At 60.6% G+C, this 22,249-nt stretch overlaps 1 protein-coding gene across 2 annotated transcripts in view; it reads left to right on the top strand.

Annotated features, from left to right (window-relative positions):
- The first annotated feature begins 331 nt into the window (after positions 1-331).
- The window catches only part of RASA4B (RAS p21 protein activator 4B), a 30,551-nt gene continuing 8,633 nt past the window's right edge, over positions 332-22,249 (top strand). Inside the window, exons 1-19 of one of the 2 annotated variants that reach the window (XM_022588015.3) lie at positions 332-501; positions 4,750-4,806; positions 6,199-6,312; positions 6,810-6,871; positions 8,017-8,146; positions 10,288-10,369; positions 10,953-11,084; positions 11,294-11,385; positions 12,703-12,820; positions 13,064-13,214; positions 13,531-13,595; positions 13,911-14,023; positions 14,270-14,462; positions 14,691-14,828; positions 15,409-15,553; positions 15,785-15,954; positions 17,609-17,746; positions 18,937-19,072; positions 20,882-21,002. In XM_022588015.3, the coding sequence (XP_022443723.2) occupies positions 437-501; positions 4,750-4,806; positions 6,199-6,312; positions 6,810-6,871; positions 8,017-8,146; positions 10,288-10,369; positions 10,953-11,084; positions 11,294-11,385; positions 12,703-12,820; positions 13,064-13,214; positions 13,531-13,595; positions 13,911-14,023; positions 14,270-14,462; positions 14,691-14,828; positions 15,409-15,553; positions 15,785-15,954; positions 17,609-17,746; positions 18,937-19,072; positions 20,882-21,002 (2,222 nt within the window). In that variant the 5' untranslated portion in view covers positions 332-436. The remainder of the gene's footprint in view (positions 502-4,749; positions 4,807-6,198; positions 6,313-6,809; positions 6,872-8,016; positions 8,147-10,287; positions 10,370-10,952; positions 11,085-11,293; positions 11,386-12,702; positions 12,821-13,063; positions 13,215-13,530; positions 13,596-13,910; positions 14,024-14,269; positions 14,463-14,690; positions 14,829-15,408; positions 15,554-15,784; positions 15,955-17,608; positions 17,747-18,936; positions 19,073-20,881; positions 21,003-22,249) is intronic. The other variant, XR_002646645.3, reaches the window with a different exon arrangement.

Raw genomic sequence — 22,249 nt, 5'->3', positions numbered from 1 at the left:
ACAGGCACTCGGACCACGCCCGCCGCCCACAAGGACCCGTGGCGCAAGTCACCGGGGGCCCTACGGCTCCACTAGACTAGACGGGCGCCCAACGCCCCTCAGCTCCAGCCTGCGCTCCCCAACTCCTCAGCGCAGGCCCCTCCCCTAAACCGCCCCAGGTGCCCAATGAGCGCCGCGGCTCGGGCAGGCCCCGCCCACCCCGGGGAGCCCCGGCTTCCGATTGGTCCTCCCGGGCGCTGTGTCCCCCCTCCTCACATGGGGTGGTGGCGGGGTGAATGAAGTGGGAGCGATTCCTCCGCCCCCGCGCTTACCTACCAGGCCCAGCGGGGCCCGCCCCCCCCTGCGCCCAGTCCAGCGCCCGCCCGACCGCCGGCCGCTGCCCTGGACCCTGGCGTCCGGCTCCCCCCGTGCCAGGACCCCGCGTCGCGGACTCACGATGGCCAAGCGCAGCTCGCTGTTCATCCGCATCGTGGAGGGGAAGAACCTGCCCGCCAAGGACATGTGAGCGCGGCCGGAGGAGGGAACCCCAACTTTCCGGGGAGGGGCGCTGCCCCTTATGCCTGCCTGACCTTTCTGGGGTCCACACGGCCCGCCCACAAGTAGAGCAGTGGTGAGGGTGTGGCGAGTGTGGCTGCAGTGGGAGACTGGCAGGGAAATGGGGACAGTAAGATTTGCTGCGAGCACCGGACAGGGGGTGACAGGGAAGGGCCGGGGTCTGGGGAGGGGGCGGGGATCTGTAAGGGGCCTTAGTGAATGGGGGTAGAGAACGGCCGCTCAAGAGGGTAAGGGGCTTTGATAGGACAGGAGCTGGGCGTCGGGGAGACATCGAAAAGGAGTTGTCTCCATGCACTGCCGGCGGGGGGGGGGAGCGGGGTGTGGCTGGAGGGTGTGGGGTGCCCCCCCTAGAAACGAGGGGTCTTCCTCAGTAGTTCTGGAACCCTTAGTACCTGGGAGTGCACGGGAAACACCATGGGGCCCAGGGGCTGTCCTGGGGCTTCCTGCTGTGCATTTGGGAAGGGAGGGGCTGGCCTGAAGAGTGGACCTTAGGTCAGGAGGCTGGGACCGGTGCAGGATGGGGTGGCTGGGTAGTAGCGGCTCTTGTACCCTCGGCTTTACCAGAGCCATTGCCTTTAATCCTCACAGCCACCCAGCAAGGTCGTTCTCACCATTCCATTTTACAGATGTGGAAACCGAGGCTCAGAGACGTGAAATGCTGGCTCCAAGTGGCGGAGCAAGGTCTTGAGTCTAGGGCTCCTAACAAGCACTGACTCCTAGGACCTTCCCTGGCCCCTGGCCAGATTTGAGGAGGTTTCTGAAGCCCCCGTCCCAGCCTCCTCAACAGGTGCCAGAGCTGAGCAGTCCAATCCCATCACTGGCTCCCTTGCCTGAACCTCAGGCAGCTCACTGTCCCCAAAGCCTCAGTTTCCCTGCTGTAAACTGGAGGTGGGAATCCCTCTCGGATAAGAGCGGTGGAAAGTACGAAGCTTGAGGGGCCTGGCTGCCTAGAGGAGGGGGCGGGGATGGGGGAGCCCGGAGGCAGCATATGGTCCAAAGTCTGGCAGCCTCCCCACCCCCGGGCTCCTCAGAGAGCTCCCGGATGCAGAGAGGTGGTGGACTGGGGAGTGGGGTGCAGGAGGATGGGGCAAGGGCATCTCCCTCACGCGCACAGTGGTCCCTGTGAGTTTCCCAGCACTTTCAGCGCCATGAGCAGTTCCAGTTCAAGGCCCCCTGGGCCTGAGGAGGCCTGGCTCAGCAGTTGCCATGGCAATGGGTGAGGGAGGGTGCTGGGCGGGCTGTCTCAAGGTGGATTTCCGCTGCGTGGGGGGGAGTTGGGGCGGGAGCTGGGAATGTGGTCTCTCAGGTGGGAAGGCAGATGAGCTCTGAGAAGGGTCTCGGCCTCCAGGCCCAGCATCTAAGCGCCCCCCATGCGGGCACTGGTATCTAGGTCAGCTTGGCCTCCTCTGGCTGGTGGCGCCTGGGAGGAGCAGCCCCTCCATCTGTTGCCTCCCTCCCCATCCCTGCAGCGCTGGCCCTAGTGCCTGACTCTAGGCTTTCACCAGCCTAGGGCGGTGCAACTGTGGACTCTGCCTACCTGGGAGCCATGGTGCCGGGTTCCCTGCCCAGCCCTGCCTCTGCACAGCTGAGGGACACCACCAGGTGCCTCCATCCCCAGGGGAGGGGCCACCAAGTTCTGAGGGTTCTGCCTCCAGAATCTCTTTCCTTGCCCTGCCCTCCTGCCTCCTCACCTCCCCCTACCTCCTTTCCTCTGCCTTCCGCATAGAGGCTGGTGTGCACAGCTCTGACCGTCAACCATCTCTTAAATCCAGCTGTGAACCTCCGCCACCCCAGCCCCTCACATTTGGGCTACTGGCCTTCACAGCCCTGCTTCTGCACATGTGTGAGTCTTCTGCCTTCAAGGACTCCCCTTCAGGGTTCACTGGAAAACTCCTATTCACCCTTTAGAACCTCTTCCAAACTTCTACTCCTCTTCAGGACTTTCCCTGGTGCCCTTGGGCAGGGTTCCTTGCCCCTGCTCCATGCCTTCCGGCACTTCGGGTGAGCTGGAATTAGGACGAAGCCCTTGATAGCAATTGCTTCTTCGTGGGCTGCCTGCACCACGTGACTCTAAGGGCAGGAACCATGACTCATTCGTCTTGGCATGCCAGGTCCCTTAAGGGACGCCTGGTCCACAGTAGGGGAGATTCAGATGTGTCCAGGACCTTCCCATTTAATCCTCTTATTAACCCTATAACATAGATATGCTCCATTTGTAGATGGGGAAACCGCGGCTCAGGATGGGAAGTCCTTTTCCAAGGCCACACAGCCAGTAGGGGGAGAAGTCAGGATTCAAACCCAGTCTGCTGCTGACAGGCCAACCGAGCTGGACCCAGGTTGCAAGCTTGACGGGGGGGGGGGGCTCAGTGGGGACCAAGCCTCGCAAATGCCACGCAGAGCGTTGGCTCAGGCATGGCGGGGGTTTGGAGATCACGGGAGACCCTCCCCAAGTGCTGGAGGCACGGGGGGTGGTGAGCCTGCCCCACTGGACCTCATCAGCCCCAGCTTGTCTCCCGAGCAGCATCCCTTCCAGCTGGGACTTGCATGCTTCTGAGGACGGGGAGTTCACTTTCATCCATGGTGACCCATCTTGACTGAGGCAGTTCTGAGGAAGGGTGTCATCACACAGTGACCACTTGCCTCCCGGCCACTTCCACTCATGGGTTTTTAGTCCCCTTAAGGGCACAGAGCACAGCTGTGCACCCTATCACCAACAGCTTCCAGAGCCCACCTGTTTCTGTCATGCTTCCTCCCATCCTTGGGTGCCTGGGTCAGCCATACAGGAGCTGAGTCTCATGGTGACCAGTGACCCACTGGCTCCTATGCCCAGTGGCCCTGGGGACGGGCCCGGGGCTATTTTGGGGTTTACCCTGATCCTCCCCATTCCACTGCCAAGGCCCTAAATATAGAGGCCCCACAAGGAGCCAGGCTGGGCCAGCCACAGTTGGGCTCAGGTCCTTAAATCTGGCCTCAGCCCACCCTTGACACTGCCCCCTTCCGCCCCTCTGATCCAGCCACCCAGCTCATGGCTGCCCTGCACACTAGGTCTGTTCCTGCCCGCAGGCCTTTGCCCACCCCAGTGACCCCGCCTGCAACAGGAGCCCCAAACCTCACTGTTCAGTAGGGATTCATTCGTTGAGCTGCGCAGTGGGCAGTGCCCAGTCTTAGGAGTCATTTCCCATCAGTGTAAGGAGAACCTTTGGAGATGTTTGTCTCCAGTAGCTTCCTCTGCCGGAAGATCCCCTTCTGAGAAGGGAAGCTGGGCTTGGAATTCCCCAACCTCCAACATGCAAATACACTTCCTTTTTATGGATGCCAGGCCTGAAGGGCACTTCTGAAGACAGGCCACCCCCCACTTCTTGCCCAACAGTGGCCCTGGGCCAGGCCGGTGCTGCCCTCAACCCCAGGAATCAATTCCCCACCAACAGAGACAGGAGGAACCAAGCGGTCCTGGGTTGCCTGGCCCATTTGTTCTTTTCCAGATGGCTGGGAGCTTGAGGCCGATGGTTTTATTCGTTCATTCATTCATTCATCCAACAAACACTCAAGGGACCCTGTCAACACAGAAGTGGTCCCCCCTCTCAGGTAGCTCATAGACAGGTAGGGGAGGCAGCTGACGGCAGTACCTCATTAGCAGTGCTGGGATGGAGGGAAACGTGCCAGGGAGGGGGCTGGCGGGGGGATTGCAGGGGAGCCCTTACTCCGGGCCTCTGGGACAGGAGAGGGCTCTTAGTGAAGGGGACTAAGGAGGGGTCTTGGGAGGAGTGGGAAGACAGTCCAGGCGGGAAGCACTGGAGGAAGCAAGTCTGAGCGGAGAGAGTGAGGGGCTGACTTGGCTGAGGGTAGGCTTTTGTGACTTGTTTCTGTCTTCCCCGGGCTGGGGCGGGGCGGGGGGGGGTGCTGTGGGAGCCGGCAGGAAGGAGAAGCACCTTTCCCCCCACCCCGCCCGAGCTGGAGAAGCAGCGGGCAGGGGAGCCTTGGTGCACGATCCTGCCTTTGCCTCACGAGCCCCCTCCCAGACCGAGGGTGGAGGTACTTTCCTGCCTGAGGAATCTTTGGGTCCCAGCCCAGGACCTGGTGCCTCAGCCTTGACTGTCTTTTTCCTGGGGTCGCTGGGAGCCCCTGGAGGAGGAAGGAGGGGTGTCCACGGCCGGCCGCCCCATCAGTCAGCCCCTCCCCGCCTGTCTCTTGCAGCACGGGCAGCAGCGATCCCTACTGCATCGTGAAGGTGGACCACGAGCCCATCATAAGGTACCGCCCTCGCCCCGCCCCCACCTGAGGGTGAGTGAGATGGGCTGCCCCCCCGGGCCCGTTTGAACTCACACATCTGGCGTGTGTGTGTGTGTGTGTGTGTGTGTGTGTGTGTGTGTGTGTGTGAAATTTGCGTGGTGAGGGCTTGGAACATCTGATTCCCTGGAGCCCATCAGGCCCTCACAGCCTGCTAGGAGGTAAGGAAGACCCACTAGTCTTGCCGATTACTGGCCTTACGGCCCACGGAGGGGTTATGTGCCGCGGGCGGGTGCTCAGACAAGGCCTCTCCCCGACCCTGTCGCTCTTTACAACCCGCAGGAGGGAAAGATGATGATGGCTCACTACAACAGCAGTCACTTAGGGAACGTGGTCTCTGCCAGGCCCTGTGAGAAACCTTTCCCAGCCCGCTTAATGCTTCCAGTGAGCTCCGTACAATAGGGTCACATCCTGTTTACAGAAGAACTAACTTGTCCAGAAGGGCCACTTCCCCTGGGCGTCCCTTTCTCCATGGGCTCCATGATTCTGGCAGGGTCTTTGCTGTTTGGTCCCCTCTCTCACTCAGGCCTTTGCCTCAAAGTTCATGGCCAAAGCCGCTCAGCTCTTCTACCCATCTGGGTGTCCACTGCTGATTGAGAGCCAAGGCTGCCATACACAGTTCTTCTCACTGCAGACGCCTTTTTCCAGATTCTCTCCTGAGCATGGGCACCATGAGGGGGGAGACATGCATGCTCTGATTGCCTCAATGACAGACAGAGAAACCAAGGCCCCAGAGTTCAAGTGACCTGTCCAAGAACTGGTTGGGATGAAGGTGATCCCCTGAGCCTTCATCTGGGTCCTTGGGGAGTTTCAGCTTCCCCACATCCACATACCCTGCTGAGCCCTATGTGCTGAAGGCTCTGTCCTGGGGGGTTCGGCCAGAACTGGGTGAGGCTTTGCCCATACAGGACCTCTGTGGGTCAGGACCCAGACCTTGGCTCTCAGGGCCCCCAGGAGGACTCTCTGTCTCCAGAGTCAACTTGGCCATCCCCCTGCCTCTACAGTGAGTCTGTCCAGCATCTGGAGCCAGGGGGAGGCTTTGGTCCTGGCTCTGCCACTGTCCTGCTGTGTGACCTGAGGCCAGCTACTGCCAACTCTGGTCTCAGTTTCCCCCAATGGAAAATGGCCTGATAGACGCAGCCTGTGCCCCACCCAGGGCAGAGAGGAAGGTCAGGAGGGAATGATTGGTGATGGACGGTGGGTCCGGGACAGGGAGAATCATCACCTAGCAGAGCAGTTTTTCCCGGGAATGGAGGCAGATGTGGGGAAGGGTGGGCTCAAGCCACACAGCCCCGCCTTGTCTCAGCCCGGGGCCTGCGGGCGGCCCAGGCAAGTGCTGAGGGTCCTCTCTTGCAGGACAGCCACTGTGTGGAAGACCCTGTGCCCCTTCTGGGGCGAGGAGTATCAGGTTCACCTGCTGCCCACCTTCCACTCGGTGGCTTTCTACGTCATGGACGAGGATGCCCTCAGGTGCGTGGAACCCCAGTCCTCAGCTGGGGCCCAGACCCCACCACTTGTCCCTCTCTGGCCCATTTCACTGCTGGGACTGCTGGTCACGGCATCCTCTTTACAGCCTGGAGGGAGGGGGAGCCCGGGGGGATCTGGAAGGTGTAGGGTTTGGTTGTGCGGTGTCTGTGTCTGTGTGTGTGGATTCCTTGTGCTCCCACCACATCACATGTGTGCACGTGCACTGGGCTGTGTGTGCGCGGGGATGCAAGCTAGGAAACAGGCCCCCGGAGAGAAGAGCTTGGCATGTTTGTGGGCATGTGTGTCAGTCCACGTGCGGAAACATATCCCATGCCCATGAGAGGGCCTACAGAAGGGTCATGGGTCCGGCTCCGTGGGCTCTGGTAAGTGACTGGAGTGTCAGTCTCCCTGCTCCCGCCAGGGGCCCCGACCTGCATGGGAGGGGGTCCTGGGCTCCGCACCGAGCCCTGCCCAGCTCTGGCTCCCTCTCCACCCTCCAGCCGGGACGACGTCATCGGGAAGGTCTGCCTTACCAGGGACACCCTGGCTACTCACCCTAAGGGTAAGATCCCGGGAGGGAGCCCACTCTTTCTCCTCCCCTGGCCTCCCTCCCCTGGCCCCCCACTTGTCTGCCCAGTCCCCGGCCCATCCTCCACTCTGAGACCCTTCTTCTGGGCTCCTTCAGGCCCCCATGCTCAGGAAAAGCCATTTCTACCCTCCCCAGAAGGGCCTGTGGCCCTCTCCAACTCCTGCACCCCGGCCTCTGTGCCCCATTCTGCCCCCGCCCTCAGTTGGGACCACATCCCCCCAGGGCAAAGAGGGGCTGCTAGTGGTGGGATCTGAGGCCTCTGCAGGCAGAGGAAGGGGCCCCTTTATGCTGCATGGCCCAGGTGTGGGAACCCCTCCTCCCAATCTGGCTGGCTCTGTACCCCACGGGGTCCCCTCAGCCTGGGCCCTAGTGTCCTAAGTCTGAGGGGTCAGCCTGGAGCGGGGCCAGGCTGGAGAGCGCCTTGGAGGATTCTGGGGATGCGGACATTGTTTGGAGGGGTCAGCCCTGCCCTAGCCTCACCATGTGACCTGGTGCTGCCTCCTCTGGACTGAGTCCCCACCTGCCAATGAAGGTTCAGACCAGGAGCTCTGAGATGCTTCAGACTCTGCTGGCCGGAGCCCCTGTGACTCTCAAGGGGCCTTCCCGGCACACGCCTGCTCCTGTCCGTGAGGCTGGGGCAGGCCTGGGGGCAGGGGCGTCTGCTGACTCACGGAGCCTCTTGGCCCCTGCCAGGCCTGAGGCCTGTCCTGCCTGTGGCCCCAGCCAGCCCCTTGGGGGCCAGTGGCCCTAATGATGCCATTGCCTCGTCACACCCCCATCTGGGCTTAGGCCTTCCTCCCAGCACCCCTGGGCGAGAGCCACTCTCCCCCTGTTTTGAGATGAGGAAACTGAGGCAGAGAGTCCGGTCCCAGGATGGGTCAGGGTCAGGGCCACCAAATGCAGTGTGGCCCAAGAGTGAGGACTTGGACTTTGACCCAGGCTCTTTTAACCACTGTTGTTCAGCTTCTGAACCTCAGTTTCCCCATCTGTCACTGGGGACAGCAGCCCCTGCCTCGTGGGAGCTTGAGAGGCTTCCGAGGGGCCTGTGCAGGGGCCCGTGGTGCCTGGAGGGGCTGAGAGAGAAGGGCCAGGGCCCTGGCTGAGCCGCGGCCCCTCAGGTTTCAGTGGATGGGCCCATCTGACGGAGGTCGACCCTGATGAGGAGGTGCAGGGCGAGATCCACCTGCGGCTAGAAGTGGTGCCGGGGACCCGGGCCTGCCGGCTGCGCTGCTCTGTGCTGGAGGCCAGGTGAGCCCTGGGAGACCAGGCAGTGGGCCCCGCAAAACTAGAGAAACCCGGGCTTCCCCGGTGGCGCAGTGGTTGAGAGTCCGCCTGCCGATGCAGGGGACGCGGGTTCGTGCCCCGGTCCGGGAAGATCCCGCAGGCCGCGGAGCAGCTGGGCCCGTGAGCCATGGCCGCTGAGCCTGCGCGTCCGGAGCCTGTGCTCCGCAACGGGAGAGGCCACAACAGTGAGAGGCCCGCGTACCGCAAAAACAAACAAACAAACAAAAAAAAAAAAGAACTAGAGAAACCCACTGTGGATGCTGGGCCTCCTCTCCCCCGAGTCCACCTCCTGACCCCGTGCCTCCTCCCTGGACAGCGGGCTCTTGGGCACATGGGCGCGGCTTCTCTGACCTGAAGACGTTTCCCAGGTGACCCCACTCAGGAGGCTGTGTCTCTTAGGGGAAGGGATGATGTTCTAATGCCGGAAATTCAGGCATCCTAGAGCAGTGGGGGTGATGGGTGACAGGGGACCCTGAACCCTGATCATACAGCTCCAGTGCCAAGACTGGGCTTCCCCTGGCTTTAACTTCAATATGAACTTGGCCTGACTTGTGAGGTGGGTGGGGGTCCTCGGTGGGGTGGGGGGTGGTGGTGGAAGGAGTTGCTGAAAACCTCCAGATGGGAGGGGCGGGGTTCTCTCCAGGAGCGACAGCGACTTGGATGGGAAGATGGGCCTGTCACCTGTGACAGGGAACCCCCCACCCCTAGCAGGGTATTTTTAGCTGCAGGCCCCACTCCCACCTGGGCCTGAGTGTGAGTCACACACGCTCCATGAGAAGCACCTTCCTGTCTGGCTCCAACTCACCTCCACCAGCTGCTTGCCTGGCTCTAGGGTGGGAGCAGGCGGTGGCCCCCAGCCTCTGCCTGCGTCCCTTGGAGGCGCACACCGGCGGGCCGGCACCCGTGGAGGAGCCGCGGGGTGGCTGGCCACGCTGGGAGGAAGACCTCCCTCCTGAGCATGAGGCCTGTGGCTCCACCGGCTTTATTTTCTGTCCTGGGGCCGGTATGTGGAAGAGGCAGGGCCAGCTGGAAAAGGCTTGGCCTTGGGCAGAATCACAGTCACGTCCCTCACGCTCTGTCATCCTCGCGGGCCATCCACGCCTCTGCTCACCCACTTCCTCCTTCCTCAGCCTCGCCTGGGCCAGGCTCTCTGTAACCTGCATGCTCACATGCTCATGCACACTCGCACACATGCACACACGTGCACACATGCTGCCCAGACTGTCAGGGGCACGACGGCTGGGCCAGCCCAGCCTCCTCTTAGCAAGTGCCTGGGTGGGAGTGGGGGGCAGTGGTCGGTCAGCCCTCTGTCTGGCGTGTGAGGGCACTCGTCCCCCAGGCTCCTTGGCTCCAACCCCCTAAGGAGCTGCCTTTGTGGCAGAAACAGAACATTTCCTCCTCAACTTTCTGGGCAGATTCTCAAGGCCAAACTCTGGAATTTTATTAGACATTTCTGAGGAGGAAAGAAAAGCTGTCACGAGAGGCATAAAATGGAAAAGACGGAAAAGAGCAGAAAATAATATTTCCAGGGAAGGGAACGGGGCTGGGCTTTGTGGTTCTTCCAGAGGGTTCTAAGCTGGGGGCATTGCGGCCAGCCTTGGGCTTCATAAAGGACTGTCTGTGGAGAGAGGGCAGGATGGTGGTCGGGGCCACTCACCAAGGCCTCCCTCAAGTAGGGGGGATATTGCGGGGACAGGCCTTCTAGAAGCCCATCATCTCAATTCAGGGGATTATCTTCTCCATTTTACTGAGGCGGAAACCGAGGCTCAGGGAGGTGGCCCTTGCTCTGGAAAGGGGGAGGGGGAGGGGGGCGCCCCTGGCCCGGGCTGTCCCACGGCTGAGCCTGCCTTGCCTGCCCCGCCCGCCAGAGGAGGTGCAGCGGCCGACCTGCAGTGGCCGAGTCAGAAGGAGCCTTGGAGGATGCCCCCACCCCAGGGGTCCATGGGGTGACCGTGGTGGGAACAGCTGGAAGGCTGACAGCCACTCAGCTGGCCAGGCCCAGGATGAGCCCAGGCCTTTCCAGCCCAGCATGGGGTTACCCCACAGTGGTGGGGTGTTAGCCCAGGGGACGCTTGGTGACAAGTGGATGCTCTCCTCCCTCGCAGGGACCTAGCCCCCAAGGACCGGAATGGTGCATCTGACCCCTTTGTCCGAGTGCGCTACAACGGCCGGACGCAGGAGACCTCGGTGAGGAGGCTGGGGGACCGGGAGGGGGCAGGGGGTTTTCACCGTCACCTGGGAGGTCACGTTGGGCTTACAGTCTTACAGAGGAGGCTCAGAAAAGTGGGGCCACCTCTCCAAAAGTGCACAGTGGGTCCAAGCCCTTCTGGTGCCAGCTCCTGTGGCCTCAGCCGCCTTTCACTCCTGGCCCAGATGGGCCGAGACAGCCCACCTGCGGTTAATCTGCAAAGTCCAACAGCTGCCCACGCGACTTTTCTCACCTCTGGGGAACAGCCAGGGTGGTGAGCTCAGTCCTGGCGGGGAGGGTGTCGAGACCTGGGTTCTCAGTGCAACCTGCTACCATTTTGCTGTGTGGCCTTGGGCAAGTGCCTTACCCACTCTGGGCCTCAATTTCCCCACTTGAGAACTGAGTAGGGGTTTGGACAGGAAGTTTTTACCTCTACTATTTCGGGGCCTCTGCCCGGACCGAGGAGAGGAAGCTGCATCAGGACCCCTGCGGGGAAGGTGCGGTGTCGGGGGGTCTATCCTTGGCTGGGCCTGGGGAGCCGCATGGCGTCAGCCCCGCCCCCGCTGACCCCTTTCTGGGCAGATCGTGAAGAAGTCACGCTACCCACGCTGGAACGAGACGTTTGAATTCGAGCTGGAAGAGGGGGCGGCAGAGGCGCTGTGCGTGGAGGCCTGGGACTGGGACCTTGTCAGCCGCAATGACTTCCTGGGCAAAGTGAGCACCCTGCCCCTTCAGGCCACACCCGCCCGGCCTCCCTCCTGGCCATCCCCAGGAGGCCCGGGACTCCCCAGAGCCAGCCACTGGTGCTCAGGGACCCTCGGAAGGTACCCCCTCTTAAAAGAACAGTAGTTGGCAAGGAAGAGACCTGAGGATCCCAGCCCCAGGATGCCCCCTGACCCATAACGCCTCTGCCCCACCCCCAGGTGGTGTTCAATGTCCAGAGACTCCGGGCAGCCCAGCAGGAGGAGGGCTGGTTCCGGCTGCAGCCCGACCAGTCCAAGAGTCAGCGAGAAGAGTGAGTGCCTGTGGCTCGGTGGCAGGGTTGGCAGGGCTGGCGGGCTCTGGGCCCCGGGAGGCAGAGCATTGGCGCCAGCAGGGAGACAGGTGTGCTGGTCAGGGGTGGGTGATGCCGCCCCAGGTTTCTTGTGGCCCTCGCCCACCAGGCCAGCATCCTTCTCCATCTGGCCGGATCCCGCCTCTTCCCCCTTTCTCACAGTCCTGGACTCAGCCCTGCCCTCAGAGCTCCAAGGCAATACACGTCTCCTGCCTTCTGTCTTCTGGCAGATTCTAGAACAAGCCTTCAGATACCTTCCCTTTAAGGGTTTCTCTGCAGACCTTACTTAGCCCAGTGTTCAAGTCCCCAGAGCTCTGAGGCAGTGTCCCTGAGCCATAGCTCCTCCCAATTTTCCAGGAATAGGATTACCAGATAAAATACAGGATATTCAGTAAAACTGAATTTCAGATAAACCTTGAATAATTTTTTAGCGTATGTCCATCCAATATCTGAGACAAACTTATATTACAAATACTCAATTTATCGGAGTGTCTTGTATTTTTATTTTGGTAAATCTGGCAGCCCTACCAAGGGAGCCCTCTGGCCTCTTTGCCCACTACTTAGCCCGGAAGTGGAGGACCAGCAGTGTCCCCCCCTCGGATGCTTCAGCTCTGTCTCTCCACAGGAGGCCCCAGGCCCCCCCATCCCCACCCTCAGCAGGGCAGGGGCTGGGCACACGCCTGTGTCCAGCTCCAAGGCACTTCCACAGAACCAGCCACGGCGGACTTGATGGCTTCTAGAAGCCACGTGTCACTTAGCCGTGCTGTGCTGCGGGTAGCGGGGGGCCGTAGAGACTGTCAAGCCTTGGTCATCAGCCTCCCCTAGAAGGGTCAGAGCAAATGAGCTTGGAAGTTAGGTCTGATGTGGCAAGGTGCTTACCCTGTTTGAGCTTCAGTTTCCCCTGGCAGGTTGTTTTGAAGCTTGGGGATCTGATTTGCTTCCAGTATAAAACATATACATGCGGGAGCTATTCTCTGGGAGTTGACAGGCTCAAGGCTGGAGAGTCCACATGGGTGAAGCCTGGAGTCCACAGGAGTATAGAGGTGGCGGGGAGCCAGGCCTTGAAGACGGATGGAGTTCCCCTGAGATTGGAGGCAGGAAAAGCTTTCCAAACAGAGAGAACAGCCCGGGCAAAAAATGGGAGGGGAGGCAGTGCAGGGAACCAAGGTGAAGGGCACGCGCGGAGAGACCGCAGGGAAAACGGAGGCAGTGGGGAAGGGGGCACGGCCCCGGGCAGCCTGGGTCCCTGGTGGAGAGGTCACAGGCTGCCCGTTCCAGGGGCAACCTGGGCTCCTTGCAGCTGGAGGTGCGGCTGCGGGACGAGATGGTGCTGCCCTCCGGCTGCTACCAGCCCCTGGTGCAGCTGCTCTGCCGTGAGGTGAAGCTGGGCACCCAGGTGAGGGGGCCCCTGGGGGAAGGTGGGAGGGTCCAGGGACAGTAGGTGTGTCCTCCCTGTCCTTCTAAACCCACTGTGAAGAGCAGAGACCTGAGTTGTCAGGATGGTAAGGAACCAGCCAGTACCCAGGGCCCCTCCGTCCCTTGGGAAAGTGCCCCCCCCCTTCCCCATGGTCCTCAGAGTGAAGGGTTTGGCTTCCCCTGTGCGTCCTGCAGCCGCACCTCTCCTTGCTGCCTCCCGCAGAGCCCAGGGCAGCTGATCCTACTCATCGAGGAGACGACAAGCACGGAATGCCGCCAGGACGTGGCCACCACCCTGCTCAAGCTCTTCCTGGGGCAGGGACTGGCCAAAGACTTCCTGGACCTGCTCTTTCAGCTGGAGCTGGGTCGCACCAGTGAGGCCTGGGAGGGAGTGGCCCGTCTGAGGGCATGGTGGGGGACCAGAGCCCAGGACTCCAGGGATGCTGGGAGGAGAGAAACCTCAAAGTCCTCCTGTAGGAGGCTGATGGGTCCGATTAAGGAGGGAGAAGGGTCAGATTAGGAGGCAAAAGAAAGAGCAAAAGGCAGAGGTGGGGTGCTGGGTTGGGAGGTGGCCAGGAGGCTCTTTACTGAGCATCCAGCACAGAGCCCCCAGCCCCAAGGTCCTCCATCCTCCTCCCCAAAGCCTTGTCCCTCTGCCAACCCCCTACCCACGGGGACCTCTGCTCGTAGGTGAGGCCAACACCCTGTTTCGAAGCAATTCTCTGGCCTCCAAGTCCATGGAGTCTTTTCTGAAGGTGAGTTTGCATAGTATATTGTCTTTGTTTTATGGATGAGGAGACTGAGGTTCAAAGAGGCTAAGAGACAGATTTGAAACTTAAACTTGACTCTTCTGTCTCCCGTCCAGGGCCCTTTAAGGATAAGAATTTCATTCACTCATTCACTCATTCATTCATTCATGTAGCTGCAGTTTGTTGAGCCACCTTCCCCTGTGTGCCTGGCTCTATCCTGGGTGGATAGATGCCCGAGGTGGCTGGGAGGCCAGCTGCGAGGAAGATGGTGGGCAGCAGGAGGTGGGAGATGGGACCAATGCGGCTCGCGGTGGCCCCCAGGTGGCTGGAATGCGGTATCTGCACGGCGTCCTGGGCCCCATCATTGACAGGGTGTTTGAGGAGAAGAAGTACGTGGAGCTGGATCCCAGCAAGGTGGAGGTCAAGGATGTAGGGTGAGGCCAGGGGTGATCCCTGAAGGCGCGGTGGGGGGGCGGGGGGTCAGGCCCTTTCTTCAAGTGTGTGTTTAAGTGCTCTTTCTGCCTGGTCTACCTTTCGTCTGCACTGCCCACCTGGGCGTGGTCTCTGTGTCCCTGTCTTGGCTGATGTCCTTCTACGCCTGTCTCCGGGTGCCCCTGTCCGAGTCATGAGTGCAAGCGCTGACGTCGACCTTTCTGCGGGTCTGCCCCGGGCTCACTCAGGTGCTCCGGGTTGCACCGCCCGCAGACCGAAGCTGAAGTGCTGGAGCAGAGCGCGCAGACTCTGAGCGCCCACTTGGGGGCGCTGTTGAGCTCGCTCAGTCGCTCGGTTCGCGCATGCCCTGCCGTGGTCCGTGCCACCTTCCGCCAGCTCTTCCGGCGCGTGCGCGAGCGCTTCCCCAGCGCCCAGGACGAGGTGCGCCCGCTGCCGGTGGGGCTGGGCGGAGGGGAGAAAGTGGGGGGAAAAGAAGTGGCGGAGCCCCAAGATGTGGTAGGAAGGGCCTGATGGTTAGAAGCCGAGGGCGGGGCCGGGGCCGGGGGTGGGAAGTTGATGCGGAGAGGTGGGGACAGCGCCAAAGGGAAAGGGGCTGTCAGGGCCCAGGCTTAGGGAAGTCCGGCCCCCAACACTCGCTCACCCCTCCAGAACGTGCCCTTCATCGCCGTCACCAGCTTCCTGTGCCTGCGCTTCATCTCTCCTGCCATCATGGCGCCCAAGCTCTTCCACCTGCGGGAGCGGCACGCGGACGCCCGCACCAGCCGCACCCTGCTCCTGCTGGCCAAGGTCCGGGGCTGTGGACGCTGGCGGGAGGTGCCCAGCTGGCTGTTGAATAGGGGTCCTTGCCTGGACTGCCGTGTGTTCCCCATTGGCTCGAGGAAAGCCTTGTGGCCGGCCACGGTACCCTCATGTGACACTGCAGTTTACAGAGCTTTCTCATGGTCACCCAGTCTCATGGATAAGGGAATAGGTCCACAGCAGGAGGTCGCCCAAGGCCTCACAGCCCGTCAGGGGTGAACTGGAGTCTTCTAACCCCCAGATCTACTCACTCCCAGACTGCACTTATGTGTTTGGCACCAGGTTGGGGCCAGGGCACCCAGTGGAGCAGAATCTGTTGTTAAATCTGCAGAGGAAGGTCACCAGGTTGGGCCCAAGTGGTCTCAACTGTAAGTCCCCGAAAGGTCACAAGCTGTGATCGTTCACCTCTGACCCCCAGTGGGGATAGAGTAGCCGTGAGCAGAGCCTGTGCCATCTCAACCTCCATGTCTACAGTGGAAGTAGTACAGACTGGGTGGGGGTGGGGGGAGTGGCAGTGGCCCGGCCTCTGACCCAGCAGAGCCTGGCCTTTCTTGCTGTCAACCCCCAGGCGGTCCAGAATGTGGGCAACATGGACACACCAGCTTCCAGGGCTAAGGAGGCTTGGATGGAACCGCTGCAGCCCACGGTGCGCCAGGGCGTGGCCCAGCTGAAGGACTTCATCACCAAGTTGGTAGACATCCAGGAGAAAGAGGGTGAGCGCTTCCCCGTGCGGCCCCGCCCTCACCCGCCGATCACGTTTGCTCCGCCCCCGTCCCAAGGCCTCGCCCCCCCACCCCGTGCCATGGCCTCGCCCCCTTCAGTGCCTCTCGCAGCTCCACCCACAACCTGCTGTTGAAGTTTGCTCCGCCCCAGTCCCCGCCCTCGGTCCGTCCCTCCTTCCCCTCCAGTGGGCTCACCTGTCACCTTCCCTCCCTGGCCTACAGAGCTGGACCTGCAGCGGGCCCTGAGCTTGCAGGCGCCGCCGGTGAAGGAGGGGCCGCTCTTCATACACAGGACCAAGGGCAAGGGCCCCCTCATGTCTTCCTCCTTTAAGAAGCTCCACTTCTCCCTCACCACGGAGGCCCTCAGCTTTGCCAAGACACCCAGCTCCAAGGTGGGTAAGGAAGGATGAGGGCAAGTAGCGCTCTGAGGGGTTATAACACCCTGGAGGCACCTTTCGCTTCCTCGGAGCCCATCCCAGGGTCCACCGGGATCAGAAGAAAGCCAGACAGATGCAGGCTCCTGGTGTCAGCCACAAGGTCACTTAAGACCCGTGAGAAAGAAGGTCCTCTGTTCAGGGGGTCCTGGTGTGGGCAGCGGCTGCAGTGTCTAGCCCTGGCTTCTAGGTCAGGTGCATGAGGAAGATGGGGCACTGGGAGCTCAGGGAAGCAGAGAGGGGCTGAGAGGCGTACTGGGTTCCTGCCCTGTGCACCTAGGGGAAGTGTGTCGACCTCTCTGAGCCTTGGTGTCTTGACCTGTAAATTGGAGATAATGGTCCCTACTTACCAGGTTGTTGAGAATTAGATGAGGTGAGCTCTCTAAGGGTCCAGAGCCTGGCACAGAGCAGGATCTAGACCAGTGGTATTACTGAAGACACTACGTCCCCTGGGCTGGCCTCTCCTGGGCACTTTGCTCCCAAAAAGGGCTGAGCACATACTTCCTGAATGGACCTGTTGACCCCCTAGCAGGGCCAACCTAACCCCCAGTCAGCCAGGATCTGGGGGATGGTCTCCAGGGATGCCCAACCAGCCCTGTGCAGTTTGGGGTGGGGGCAGAGGGAGTGAAGGAGCTCAGGTGACCCCTCAGCCCAGGCCTCCCACTTTCCAGCTTCTTTCACTCTGGGCAGCTGCCCGGCCCTCGGGTTCCCTGGGCAAAGCCTGGCTACCCACCCTGCTCTGGGCCCCTTTCCGCTCCTAGGCACGGAGCTGTGCCATCCTCTGGGCACCCCCGTGTATCCCCCTGTGCAGCACCGCCTGCACTACTGCCTCGTTTCTGCCTCTTCTCCAGCAGACGCCCCAGTACGCACAGCACATCTTCCTCTGGGCTGTCCCTTCTATCCTTTGGGAAGCCCCGCCCAGAGACGGCTCAGACATGGGTCCTCAGGGCTCCCCTCCAGGTTTCCCCACTCCTCCCAAGAGATGGCACTGCCCCTCTCTGCTTGTCCCTGAGGCCAGCAGGGGTGGTGAGCTTGGATGCCTGAGGGCCGTGGGGACTGGCATTCGGATGCTGAAGGGCGCTGGTGTGCTCCCGAAGCAAGAACAGCGTCTGGGCGCTGGCAGCGTACGTTCAGCTTTAGCAGGTTGGGAGTCCCTCAGGGTCATGGATGTTATAGGTCCAGAGCTTCTGTCTGTCCCATTTGTATCTCATCAAATTCGATGACGGCAGGAGTGGGGCAGGGTCCGGCAGGTGGGGTGTGACTTTTAGGGCCTGCGAGAACAAAGGTGAGTTGGGAAAATAACTGCAAAGGCACAGGGCCTGGTCCACAGCAGGCAGTGCTCTCCAGCCCCGGAAAGCTGCGTTTCCTGGCCCTTTGCTAAAGCTCAGACCTCCCAGGACTGCTGGGAGCCCACAGAGGCCAGGCACATCTGTCTGCGGTCTGTCCTGGCTGAGGTCACTCTCAGAGTAGGCTCCTGGGAGGGCAGGCACTCTGGATCCCCAACACCAACCCCTGATGCTGCAGAAGGGGAGACTGAGGCCCAGAGATAGGAAGTGGTGTGACCCTGGCTAGGACCCTGAGCCTCCTTTCCCCTGTTCCCCCTCTCGCCCAGAAAAGCACCCTCATCAAGCTTGCCCACATCCGGGCAGCAGAAAAGGTGGAGGAGAAGAGCTTCAGCAGCTCCCATGTCATGCAGGTCATCTACACGGACGACGCGGGCAGGTCCCAGACCGCCTACCTGCAGTGCAAGGTGTGGGCCATGCCGAGGGGGCACCTGCAAATAGGGGTACTGTGGGAGAATGCCTGGGTGGGCTGGAATGAGGGTCGAGTGAGCCTCCCACCCCTTGTCGCCGCATCAGGCACAGCAGGGGTGTGAAATCTGCTGTGAGTGCGGCGTGTGTGTCTCCTGGGGTCTGGGTGCCTGGGAGGCCGTGCCCGTGTCTCTGCGCGGCCCTGCTTTGGCAGCCACACGCGGTCTGGGCGTGGACTGGCGGGTCCCCACGTCTCGAAGCTTCACGTTGTGCATGTTTTTGGAAACTGTATCTCCAAGTATCTGAGTTGCTGCTTGTGTGTTTCTGTGTGTGTGTGTGTGTGTGTGTGTGTGTGTGTGTGTATCTACACATAACAGTCACACACTTATGCGAGTGTGTGGCTCTGGGTGCACAGTCTCAAGTCCCTTTCTCCTCTGTTCACGTATTAACCCCTTCATTCACTCATTCATTCATTCACTCATTCATTCATTCATCTAAAAATATTTATTGAGCACCTTCTGGGTTCCAGGCACTATTCTAAGTGGTGGGGTTACAGCGGCAGACAAAACAGCGTCCTTGCCGTCGTGGAGCTTCCATCCCAGGGGAGAAGATGGACCCATAAATAAATATTTAAAATGTCAAACGGGAACCAGTGAAGACTGAGAGAGACGGGGAGGGGACAGAGTGAGGGTGTAGCAGGAGTGGTGCTCAGGGAGGGCCTCTGATAGGCAGCACTTGAGCAGGGACCTTGAGCAAGGAGGAGGGTGAAGTGGGAGGGGGCGTGCTTTGTTCCCCCGAGTGACTGTCCTGGGCGCACGGGTGGGAGGTCACAGACCCATCCCACGGGCCCCACCTCTAAGGACTCCCTGTTGGGTCAGAGTCTAGAGCCACAGGGAAAAAATGGTGACAGCAGAGCCACCACATATAGTTGGCAGGTTGTGGATTGCCCAAGGGCATGGCCGAGGGGGCCAGTGGTGGCTGAAATCCAGCCCTCACTCTGCTCACCAAGCCATGTGCCAGGTGCGGGCTGCATCCGTCTGGAGAAAGGGCAGCCTTTCCTAATTCACCCAAAGCTGCCGAGCGGGCTAGCAGGGACTGTGTAGTCCTGAGAGATAGGGCAGCTTCAAGGATGAAGAGCTTCCCGGAGGAGGTGACCTCTCATCAGTGCCCACCCCCATGCCCCCTGTAGTGTGTGAACGAGCTGAACCAGTGGCTGTCTGCACTGCGGAAGGTCAGCATCAACAACACTGGCCTACTAGGCTCCTACCACCCTGGAGTCTTCCGCGGGGACAAGTGGAGCTGCTGCCACCAGAGGGACAAGACAGGTGGGATGGAGGCCAGGGCCGCATGGCACTGCGTCTGTCCCCGACAGGCCCCTGGAGCCCCGCCTCGCTGGCCTGGTGGGGAGCTACCTGGGCACCTGTGGGCACTCACCTGAGGCCAACCAGGCCCCGCAGGTGCTCTGGGCAGAAAGGGTCCTGTGACCAGGTGGTTTGGGAAATGCCACTTGATGTGTGTGATGCATGTGGGTACCTCAGAGGCCCTGGAGGAGGCCTGAAAACGAGTTAGAGTCCCATATCTGACACCATTTAGCCCAGCACTTCCCAAATTCCTTTGCCAGGGACCACTTTTCTGGCCCAGTGAATGAGCTTCTTGCAGAACCAGTGTTCCAAGGAACACACTTTAGGAATTCCTTGCTAATGAGGGCTGAAGACAGCCCCCTAATTTGCATATTTCCATACTGGCAGCCCAGTACTGGAGCTGTGAGTTGGGGGCACCCTGGGCCTTGGGCACTGGAGGGATGGCAGAGAGAAGCTTCTCCTAGAACTTTCAGTGATGATGGAAATGGTGTGTATCTGTACTGTCCAGTACTGTGCATGTGCCAGGCCTGAACATGTGGTTATTGAGCACTTGTGATGTAGCTAGTGCAGCCGAGGAACTGCGTTTTGAATTTATTTTAATTTCAATTAATTTAAATATGAATGGCCTTATGTGGCTAGTGGCTACCCTCTTGGACAGTAAAGTTCTAGAATGCTCAAGATCTTCCTCCCTTATCCCTACCTGCTTTACAAAAATTTTTTTTTAATAAATTTATTTATTTTTGGCTGCGTCGGGTCTTCGTTGCTGCACGCAGGCTTTCTCTAGCTGCGGCGAGCTCTTCGTTGCGTTGCTCGGGCTTCTCACTGCGGTGGCTCCTCTTGTTGTGGAGCACGGGCTCTAGGTGCGCGGGCTTCAGTAGTTGTGGCACACGGGCTTAGTAGTTGTGGCGCACGGGCTTCGTTGCCCCACAGCATGTGGGATCTTCCCGGACAAGGGCTTGAACCCGTGTCCCCTGCATTGGCAGGCGGATTCTTAACCACTGTGCCACCAGGGAAGTCCCCTTTGCTTTACAAAATTCTTGCTCCCCCGTCACAGAGGAGACTCAGCACTTGGAGCCCCTGGCCTGCAGGCCAGGCTGACCCTCGAGCCCGGTGGGGTCCAGGCCCTCAGAAGCTGGCCCACCTGCTGTAGCCCAGCCCTGGCTCTGAGGTTGAGCAGTGGCAGCTTGTCACGAGGGCGTCCCTGGCTGGTTGACCTGACCTGCAGCCTCTGGCTGTAGCCTTGTGACAGTAACCCTTGTCATCGGTGCAGTGGGGCTCCCCAGGGCGCTACGAGGCAGGGCTGGGCAGCCGTATTTTGTGGAGCAGGAAACCGAGGCTTAGCAAATGCAGGTGTCTCTGCCAAGGTTGTAAAGCAGCACGTGGCAGGGCCGGCTCATTCCAAGGCACAAAACCCCGGCTCCCCTCACCATGATCTTACAGTTCCAGGCTGCTCCCTGCTTCCTTCCAGGCAGGAATCTTCCAGAAAGTGGTCCAGCTCCCTAAGTTGTATTCTGCACAACTCCCTTATCCTGCAGTCATGGCTCAGGAGCTGAACCCGAGAGAGATGAGGGGCTGCCCCCTGGAAGTGTGGGGAGCCACAGGCAGGCCCTGGGCCAGACTTCCCGGCTGTGCCCCCAGCCCAGCTCCGCCCTGGGGGCCCCTGAGTGCGTCACTTGCCCTCTCTAGGCCTCGGTTTCCCCATCTGCATTACAGAAAGTTGGACATAAGCGCTCACAGTGCCTGCCTGTAACTCTGTCCTCTCTCTGCCCCCAGATCTGGGTTGCGACAAGACGCGGTCCCGGGTGACCCTGCAGGAGTGGAATGACCCTCTCGACCATGACCTGGAGGCTCAGCTCATCTACCGGCACCTGCTGGGTGTAGAGGCCACACTGCGGTGAGGAGTCCTGTGCAGGGGCAGCGAGTCCCATGCAGCAGAGCCTGGGAAGCCCCGGGGGATGTGCCAGGGGGGGCTGGAGCCGGGATTCGGGCTCAGGGCCCCTCCGCAGTGGCTGGTCTCTTCCCTCGTAATCAGGCTCTGCACCTCCCTGCCTGTGGCAGCCACACCGGAGGGCACCTGGATCTCTGCAGCATGAGGCTGGCTCATCTTAGGTTGAAGGTCCCAAGGGCTGTGGAAGCCCAGGGTCAGGCTGTAGCTGCTCCGTGCCCCCGGCTGACCCGGCCCCCTCATCTGCCCAGCCCTCCCTTGGTGCCCTCAGAGCACCGGGATTGCCCTCAGCCAACTCGCCTAATTCAGTGATTCTCAGCCCTGGCTCCAGCTTAGCAAACACAGAACGCTTTTTAAAAACAGGATGCCTGGGCCCTACCCCACTGACTCAGAATCTCTGGTCGGGGGCGGGTTCAGCATGGGGATATTTTAAAGCAAGCCATTGCTTCCTGAGAGCACTGCTTCCCTGAGTCTGTTCGAAAGGGGGCAGTTTTCTCTCCCACACCCCTGCCCCCGGGGCCTGGAGGGGTGCCCGGCATCCTCCTTGCTTCCTCACCAGCTCTCCTAGGGCTTGTCTCCTGTGGCTACTGTAGCACATTACCATACGCTTGGTGGCTTAAACAACACAGGTTTATCCTCGTACAGTAAGAGTGGAAGAAGCACATGAGCAGAGGGGTCAGGGGTCAGATGACCCTCTAGGGCCTAGAAGGCGACTGACGAGGAGGAGTTTGATCTGCTTTATCCAAAATAGATCAGGGAGATGGTCAAAGCGCTGAGCCAGCAGAGTTCCTAAATAAGGAGCTTCAAGCACAGGGTCCGCGAGGCTGCCCACCATCCCTCCGTGTAAGCGCACAGGACTGTACCTGAGCGACCCGGGGACCTTTGGTGAACCCCGGCTAGGAGCCGTGCTTAAAATGTCCCTGTCTCCTGTTCCCATAAGAATGAAACTCATTCCGTGGCCAGGTAACACGAGGGGATTTTCAGGCCCCGCTTGAATCTCTCCCCAAGGGCCCTCTGAAACGGAAGTGACACGGTTCAAGCTTGGTTTGCAAAGTGCCTTCCGTTGATCCACCTTTGCCAAGGTGGAGGATGAGGGGGGACCAGAGGAGGAGGCTGGACGGCGGAAGCGGGAGGTGACCAGGGGCCGAGACCTGGGTCCACACTTTTTCCTGTACATTGAAGCAGCCCCCTGCCCC

Source organism: Delphinapterus leucas, chromosome 15, assembly GCF_059928025.1.
Source record: "Delphinapterus leucas isolate spDelLeu-1000000601 "Yukka" chromosome 15, BTC_Dleu_Yukka2, whole genome shotgun sequence".
Lineage (NCBI taxonomy): Eukaryota > Metazoa > Chordata > Mammalia > Artiodactyla > Monodontidae > Delphinapterus > Delphinapterus leucas.
Note: the sequence above shows the minus strand (reverse complement) of the source record. Positions and strands in the feature narration are given on the sequence as shown.